The 8,680-nt window shown below is 44.1% G+C and overlaps 1 protein-coding gene across 1 annotated transcript; it reads left to right on the top strand.

The window, feature by feature from the left end:
• On the top strand, nucleotides 1-8,680 carry igfbp6b (insulin-like growth factor binding protein 6b). The gene is made up of 4 exons (XM_063209598.1): nucleotides 1-783; nucleotides 2,144-2,178; nucleotides 5,456-5,575; nucleotides 7,260-8,680. Exons 1-4 carry the CDS (start codon nucleotides 384-386, stop codon nucleotides 7,371-7,373), a joined length of 669 nt encoding a protein of 222 aa, XP_063065668.1. The 5' UTR covers nucleotides 1-383; the 3' UTR covers nucleotides 7,374-8,680.

Genomic DNA, 8,680 nt, shown 5'->3' with positions numbered 1-8,680 from the left:
CTCTCTATCACCGCCTGCCTTTCAGATCTTTAAAAGCTGCTGCTTGCTGTGTCTCTCTCGTTCTCTCATATCCTCTGGCACCGCAGGGGACTGACTGCCTTCGCAACTGAACAGACTGAGCACCAAGCCAAGGCTGAACACAGGGAGAGAAAAAAAAGAAGCACAGGAAAAAAGGGTAGAGAGGAAAGGAAAGGAAGCAGTGGCAAGAGTCAGAAAAGGAAGAGAGAGAGAGAGACAGAGAGAGAGAGAGAGAGAGACATTAGGGAAAAGGGGAACACAACTAACCATCCCACTCTAGAAATAGCATCAGCCTTTCACACACATACACACATTTTTTCAGACGACTTTCAGGGAAAGGAGAGGTACAAGCCAGCCAGGAGGCTATGGAAAACCCTAGACCCGGACGCAAGATGTCTCTGCTCTCGAACCTGACCACGGTGGCGCTGCTGCTGATCGCCCAGTGTGAATCCTGGACCATGGCCAGCCGGCTGGGCCCCCACAAGGGCTGCGTCTCCTGCAAGGACCCCCTGCACGCGTCTGGGAGCCGGGCCTCCAGGGATAGGGAGCGAGGGGAGCAGGACCACGCGGGCACGGCTGGTGCTGGCAGCACGTCGCTGCTGGCCCTGGGCGAGCCGTGCGGCGTGTACACCCTCAACTGCGCTAGAGGGCTGCGCTGCGTGCCCCCGCCGCACGAGAACAGCCCTCTCCAGGCTCTGCTGCAGGGACGGGGCTTCTGCGTCAAGCACAGTAGACCCAGTCCTACGGAGAGGCCCCACCCTACAGGTAGGAAAGACTGGAGCTCAGCAGCAGCAATATTGCTCTCCTTTGCCGGCTTTCCTTTCTCTCGCTCTCTAGCTCTCTCTACCTCCATCCCCCTACCTCTAGTCTTTAGCGCTCATTCTCTCTCTCTCTCTCTCTCTCTCTCTCTCTCTCTCTCTCTCTCTCTCTCTCTCTCTCTCTCTTTCTCTCTTTCTCTCCCTGTATCATTCTTTATCTCTGTTTCGCTGTCTGTCACTCTCAAGGCAATGTGGCAATGCCTTTTTCCTTCCCTTTCTCTGTGTGCTGTGCACCATGAACAGGCAGAATGAATCCTTGAGCACTTGAAGCCTCGACTTGCTCTCTCCACTGCTGCACAGATGAATTGTGAAGGACGTGAATGCAGCACATTATGTTGCACTGACTGTGCGTGGAAGTACGCATGCACCATCCACCACCACCACCACCACTACCGGCAGCTAATCTGCCTCCAGCAGTGTTGGGGATGGTGCAAGGCTGTAGCTCAGCACAGCACAGCACAGCACAGCAGAGCACAGGGACTCCTCTATCAGCTGTGTTGCAGTGATGATTAGGGATGTGGTGAACTATGTGGAGGGCAGAGCGGGGATCTCCTAGCAGGCTCACTGGTGCCTGAGCAGTTGGTGTTATTACTGGGGTTTAATGCATATTATCGGAGTGTCTTCTATGCAGAACATGCAATTGCATGCGCCTCTGCACGTGATAAAATGATACTGTCAATTTGCAAGTGTGTGTGCGTGCGTGCGTGCGCATGTGTGTGCTCGCACATGTGTGTGTGTGTGTGTGTGTGTGTGTGTGTGTGTGTGTGTGTGTGTGTGTGTGTGTGTGTGTGTGTGTGTGTGTGTGTGTGTGTGTGTGTGTGTGTGTGTGTGTGTGTGTGTGTGTGTGTGTGTGTGTGTGTGTGCGCGCGCGCGTGTGCGTTCAACAGAGAGACACAGACAAGACAAGAAATTATATACTTATTATTATTGGTTTGAAAGGGGTAATGATATGTGTCAATTTCCCTAGTATATGTGAATGCATTTCAATGCCTTTGGGAGTATGCCAGTGTGCCAGTGCTACTATGGTTTTCAGCACTCTGCTTTGCATAGCAATAGTCTCCATCTGCTGTTGAAAAAATGCACTGCGCTCGCTGCCTATCACTTGCCTTTGACTACGTGATTTGAGATTGAGATTTGAGTCTATTGGCTATTCTTTTTGCAAAATGCAGATGTTTGGCAGATAAGTGGAACTAAACATGATTTTAAGGCACAGATAGAGTATGCATATGTATAGAAGCCATAATTAAAATTCTGTTATCAAGTGCATTAGGAGTGCCTGAACACACTTCATATTTTCTGTTTTACAGGTCCTCATCCTTCCCACAGTGGCGAAATAGAAAAAGTAAGTACGCCGAGCAACAGCATTAATTCCACACACAAAATGTCCTTCAGATGTGCAATGACGGTATGCCTCTGACTGGTGAAGCTGACTGCAATGAAAAAATCATGAACAGGGACAATAAAAGTCCCCAACACTGATCAATGCTCCCAAATATTAAGTGGCATGACATTTATTTACGTCAAACATTGTACAATTGAATTTTTGGGAGCATTTATCAGTGTCACTGACCTTTACTATTTCTGTTCAGTCTGTTTGTTCCAGCAACTGTACTGCTGATATGTTGGTCAATGATTTTTGATTTTGAGCTCAGGTGGTACAACCACAGCTAATGTCCATGTATTAATAAGTAATTGGTCATTAATGTGCTGCAATGAATGTACTTGTTAGATGATCCACTACAAAATGTGTAATCCATACAATATTGGCATTAGCTGCGGTTGCATCACCCTGACGTGTGCTACTATTAACCCATTGATGCCTAAGTCACCTGCAAGAAAGGGTGCTGAATTCCTGAGCCCTTTTTAAGAAAAGCTGCCCTCAGCCTATAAAAGCCTAAATATCTCAGCCTCTGAAGCACATAAAAATATGCAATAAGAAGGCATTCAAACGTTAAGACCCTCATCTTTCATTTCAACGTGTTCATTCATCTCAAAGAAACAAAGATTTTTAATGAAGTTGTCTCAAATCTCATGAGCCTGAATGTTGCGTAATGACGCTCCAGGCGCCAGGGCCAATGTTGCGCAATGCAACATTAGGCATCAATGGGTTAAAATGTCATTGACACATGCACACATTCTCTGTCTTTTTTGATGAAAAAGTCCTGAGTCAAGCTGTTGGGGCTAAGGGAAGATGTGTCTGGACTGATTGAGGAGAAGGCAGGGCTTTGTGCCATTATGTAATTATTAACATCATGTGTTTGACATTTACCAATCGCTTCTGGCACATACAATGGCAACATCGCTCTGGCCTAACTGCTAAATGTGCAGCATACGCAGGCATGCAGTGGTGACTGACCCTCATGCCAGTAGTTTAATGTAGTAGTTAGATGGAGGAGAATAGAGCACCACCTGTGACCGAACATGTCCGAAATTGTGTTTCTCACACTTGCTGAAAGACGAGGCAGGACAGGTTAAAATCCACAGGTACAATAGATAACAGCATATCCCTACCTATCCTATTTTGTCTTAAAAGCACAAAATTGTGCCCCATGTATTGTACAACCAACCCATTGACATATGTTTAAGATATTGATATGCAACGAAAGCTAAAATGGCCTGTGGGGCCATCCATACATGAGACCCTGGTGACTCAGGTCCCCCACTCCATTGCCAATGTGTGGGGTCGCGGTGACTCTGTCCCACTTTCTGAGACACCCCTGGCTGTACCCAACTGAAACCCTTAACCCTTGAAGAAATACCACCACATATACGTGATTGTAATTTTTTTTCGGAATTTTGAGTTCTCACTATGATGTCATAAGTTCTCACTATAACGTCATTGCGGGAGTTTAAACACAGTGGGATCTGTAGAATGTTAAAGTAAAATTCTAGAACATTTCTAGTAAAAAAAAATCTGTAGAGCTCTACTCCGCAAAGACTTTAAAACAAACCAGGAGCAATTGTATGGGCAACTCTGACAATGAACTCCAAGTGTGCTATGTGCAAACTCACAAGACTATCACTCCGGCGCCACCCCAGGGTAGTGTCTGTTGCAGTTGCGGCCTGGTGTGTTCAGCAAAAAATTAAAGGGCCAGACAGAAAACTGCCTAATCATAGGTCAGGGCAGATATGGCCTAGCGGTTAAGGAGATCGACTTTAGATCATAGAGTTGCAGGTTCAAATCCCACCCTTCCACTCCCTATCTCTCTCATTCCATAGCTGAGGTGCTTTTGGGCAAGGCACCTAACCCCACACTGTTCTAGGGACTGTGACCAACCCTGTACATAAAACTAGACTGCCTGTGCAGTCGCCTTCGACTGCTTAAGGTATATCCCCGAAACGCGACGCTTCCAGTCCCCCATCATTCCTACCACTCCCGTCCACCATTTCGTAAACGTATATGATACATACAGACGTGACATGACGTGCATAGGCTTAAAACCAAACGACTATTGTGAAAATGAAGCAAAAAATGGGGCAAATGGTAATACTGTTTTAATGGTTCAGTGGATATACCACATTAGGTACAGTGTAATAACCAGTGTAACAATATTTAATACAATGTAATTTTTTACTTACATCATGTGTTTGTGCGTAAGTGGTATTACATGGTATTGCATATTGTTACACTGATATTACACTATATTACATGGTATTGCATACTGTTACACTCGTTATTACACTGTACCTGATATTGCATATTGTTACACTGGTATTACACTAGTATTACATGGGTTGTTACATTGGTTATTACACTGTACCTAATATGGTAGATTCACCGAAATGGTGAACCATTAAAATAAGGTGTTACCGGGCAAATCAATCCACCCAGTCAGAAGTTATGGGCCAAATGAAAATTCCGCCATTTTGAAAGTGTTGTCTTCCCAACTCGAATCAGTTCATGAACCTACCCTAGAGCATTCACACACAAAATCTGGAACAAATCCATCCACCCGGTCATTAGTTATGGGCCAAAGAATAATTCGGCCATCTTGAATTCAGCCATCTTGAAAGTGTTGACCTACAAACTCGAATCAGTTCATGAACCTACCCTAGAGCATTCACACACCAAATCTGGGACAAATCCATCCACCCGGTCAGAAGTTATGGACCAAACAAAAATTCGGCCATCTTGAATTCAGCCATCTTGAAAGTGTTGACCTCCCAACTCGAAGCAGTTCATGAACCTACCCTAGAGCATTCACACACCAAATCTGGGACAAATCCATCCACCCGGTCAGAAGTTATGGACCAAACAAAAATTCGGCCATCTTGAATTCAGCCATCTTGAAAGTGTTGACCTCCAAACTCGAATCAGTTCATGAACCTGCCCTAGAGCATTCACCCAAAAAATCTGGGACAAATCCAAACATCCGTTCAAAAGTTATCGCGTTAACACGAAAGACCTTACGCGGCGGACGCGGCGGACGCGGACGCGGACGCGGACGCGGACGCGGACGCGGACGCGGACGCGGCGGCGGCGCACGCAAAACCATTACATCCCCGACGCTCCGCGTTTCGGGGATATAATAAGCATCAGCTAAGTGTAATGTAGATGTCTTTCTGGTCCTCTGGATTTCGACTTATATGCTGTGTCTCGGTCTCTGCTCTCTATCCAGGCTCCCTGCCGCAAGCTGCTGAACTCGGTGCTGCAGGGCCTGGAGCTGACCATTTTCCAGTCGGACCGGACCATCTACATCCCCAACTGTGACACCCGCGGCTTCTACAGGAAAAAACAGGTGACAACTCACACCCTCTGCCTGTGCTTCATTAAGGCTGTGATTGCATAATAATTAGAGGGGCTAGAGGGGGACAATAAAAGTCTATCTATCTATCTATCTATCTATCTATCTATCTATCTATCTATCTATCTATCTATCTATCTATCTATCTATCTATCTATCTATCTATCATATAGAGACAGAGAGAGACTCCTCATTTCATTCTCTGCATGTTTAAATTACAATTGAACTATTTTGAACATGAAGCCCCTTTTCTGAATTGTCTGCAATAAAGTTAAGTGGTCCTCCTCACCAATTTTTGTGTTTGCTGCTGTCTCCGTCTTTTTCCTAATTTGGAATTTTTCTCAACTGGCTTTAGAATGGCTGCTTATATCCATATCTGTTAATAAAACCACCATATCTTTGTTTTGAAAAGTATGCATCTCTCTTAGTGGTTAGGGGTATTCACTGGCATTCCCCAACATGTTTGTGAAATATGGCTTCTGTCTTTTTTTATTTGCCGTTTTGTGAATGAAAGGAAAAAAACATAATTTACATAATGCTTAATAAAACACAATATAGGCCATATTTCGCTAACTTTTTATGGAATACTAGTGAACACTACTAAATATTTGGTGAGTGGCTCATTCTTGAAAACCAATGTTTAGGGTGGTTTCAAGAACAGATATGGACATGCCCATATTTGGCCATTTTACTACTCTACTTTATTGTAGACAATTCAGAAAAGGGGATATGAACTTATCATTTAATTATATCCGACCAGTGGTCGGCATTTAGATTGAGTTTGCTTTTGACTGTGTGCAGTACACTATGTGTGTCAATGTGTGTGTGTCAGCTAGTAGCCTACTATAGTGTGAAAGAGAGAGACTCGTTTCACCTTGACCAGTGTATGCATATTTTCTCAGCAGCTGCACACAGAAATACATGGGTGACATTCATACAGTGATGTACTGTACACTATACCATGAGTGCCTCCCCTGGCTCTTGCCTTCCACACAACACACTCACCTCTGCTGTTTTGATCCATGTGAACCTTTATTTACATTTTCATAGTGCAGTGTTTTCCAATCTCTTTTGTCTTGCTTAGCCCCTAAGTTTTATCGTAGCATACTATGCTCTTCCTCTATCCTCATGTGACTGCTCCATACATTTGTAAATATTTCCACCTACAGTACCCCTGCCCTAAGTATGCCCAAGTACCTTTAGTTTTGGGAACCACTGTCGTAGTGCATTGAGGGCACGACTCTTTAACGATGCAGCTGAGATACATGCAATATATTACAGCATGATCAACACTTGGTTCAGGGGTGGGGAACCTATGTCTCGAGGGCCGTGTACAGCCCTTGAGGCCATTTTATCTGGCTCCCGATATAATTTTAATGTTATGCAGCTTCACATAAAACATGACAAATTATGTGAAGGAGTGTTAGAAATTACATTTGCAATACAATTAAGTTAAATTCAGGGGACCTAGAGAGGGTGGTGAGCGTTTTAAAGGTGGCTGCCTTCAATATACACCTAGGCCTAAAGTGCAGGGGGAAATCCTGGTTTGTGTTCATAGTACAGCCCATCAAAGATTTGAAAGAATTAAAGAGAGTTTCAAAATGTTTAAATTGAAAGGAATGAATCCTTTAGTCATCGTCCCCACAATGACCTCTGCTATTGTCACCGTCCCCCACAGTGCCGGTCCTCCATGGGAATGCAGCGCGGACACTGCTGGTGCGTGGACAAGCTGGGGACGGCCATCCCAGCACTGCTTAGCGACGACGGCACCTTACCCTGCGACGGGGAGTGACCTCCTGACCTCTGAAGGTCACGGACAGCGGAGGGCAGAGAGGAGGAGAGGAGAGGAGAGGAGAGGAGAGGAGAGGAGAGGAGAAGAGGCTTTGAGAGGAGGCTTTGAGAGGGAGAGGTGGCGGCTTTAGCTTCTGCTAGATACTGCCTGGTTAGAGGAGAAGCTAGAGAGAAATTGGAATCACTTGAAATGGATCAAAACAAACAAAAAGCTAAGCTAAGGTTCACCCCACTCACACACCCACAAGACTTGAAGAGGAAAACATGTCCCTTTGACCAACTCAGTGTAATCCCTAACCCCCTTGACTGAGGTCCAACGTGCCACTAGGGGCGCTAGCTCATACTGCCTTGTGTTTGCTTCTCTCTCTCTTTCTCTCTGTCTCTCTCTGTCTCTCTCTCTCTCTCTCTCTCAGACTAAAATACTGTTAACTAATAGCTCATGTCGATAAATGGTGATTGAGGAGTTAAAGAAACCTGTCTCCTCGCCATCCTCTCTACCCCTCCCGAGACATACACTGATTAGAGTATATAGACGTGAATGAGCAAACTTCGTTTAATTTATTCTGAAGTACAATGCCACTTCCATTCAGATTTGCATATATTTGACTTCTTCACATTATCGCATAATCAAGATGTAAAGATGCTCATTTATGTAGACATCATTTGGGTTGCATTCTGACTGCTACCACCATTGGATTGTTTGCACATAAGTATGGTTTTGTGGTTGTGTATTTAAACTGGCAAGTAAATGGTTGCTAATGGCTGTTACCCTTTCTGAGATGTTAGGCATATTTTTATACACTTCAATATAATATTTTATATATATAAATATATATAAATTTGATTTATTTAAAATACAGTGCCATGTATTTTTATATTGTCAGCAGTTTTATTTTCATGTCAGGACAAAAGCTATTTTCTCTCATGTACTGAACTGCATTATGCCCTGAAGGCCCACTCATGGAGCAGAAATATACAACCACAACACACACAGATACTCAACTGCTGTACATGTTCTTATTTTCTATGTTTCAAGTGTGACTTTAATGTTATGTAATATGTGTGGACCATATTATATCAGAATGTATTACAATGTTTGCGTTTTAAAGTACTATTTTAATGAAGTTTCTTTAGTGTTATCAATCATTCCAAAAAAAGAAAAGGTAAAAAAAATTGCAAGTGCACAAAAAGTGTGATTAGAGATTTCACACAATGAATAACATATCTCTGTGGTTGGCCAGTTTATGTAAAGGCTTGTCTAAGTTTAGCCAAGTTAGCCATCCCTAAAGGTGTAGGTGAAAGGTTGAA

Source organism: Engraulis encrasicolus, chromosome 10, assembly GCF_034702125.1.
Source record: "Engraulis encrasicolus isolate BLACKSEA-1 chromosome 10, IST_EnEncr_1.0, whole genome shotgun sequence".
NCBI lineage: Eukaryota > Metazoa > Chordata > Actinopteri > Clupeiformes > Engraulidae > Engraulis > Engraulis encrasicolus.
Note: the sequence above shows the minus strand (reverse complement) of the source record. Positions and strands in the feature narration are given on the sequence as shown.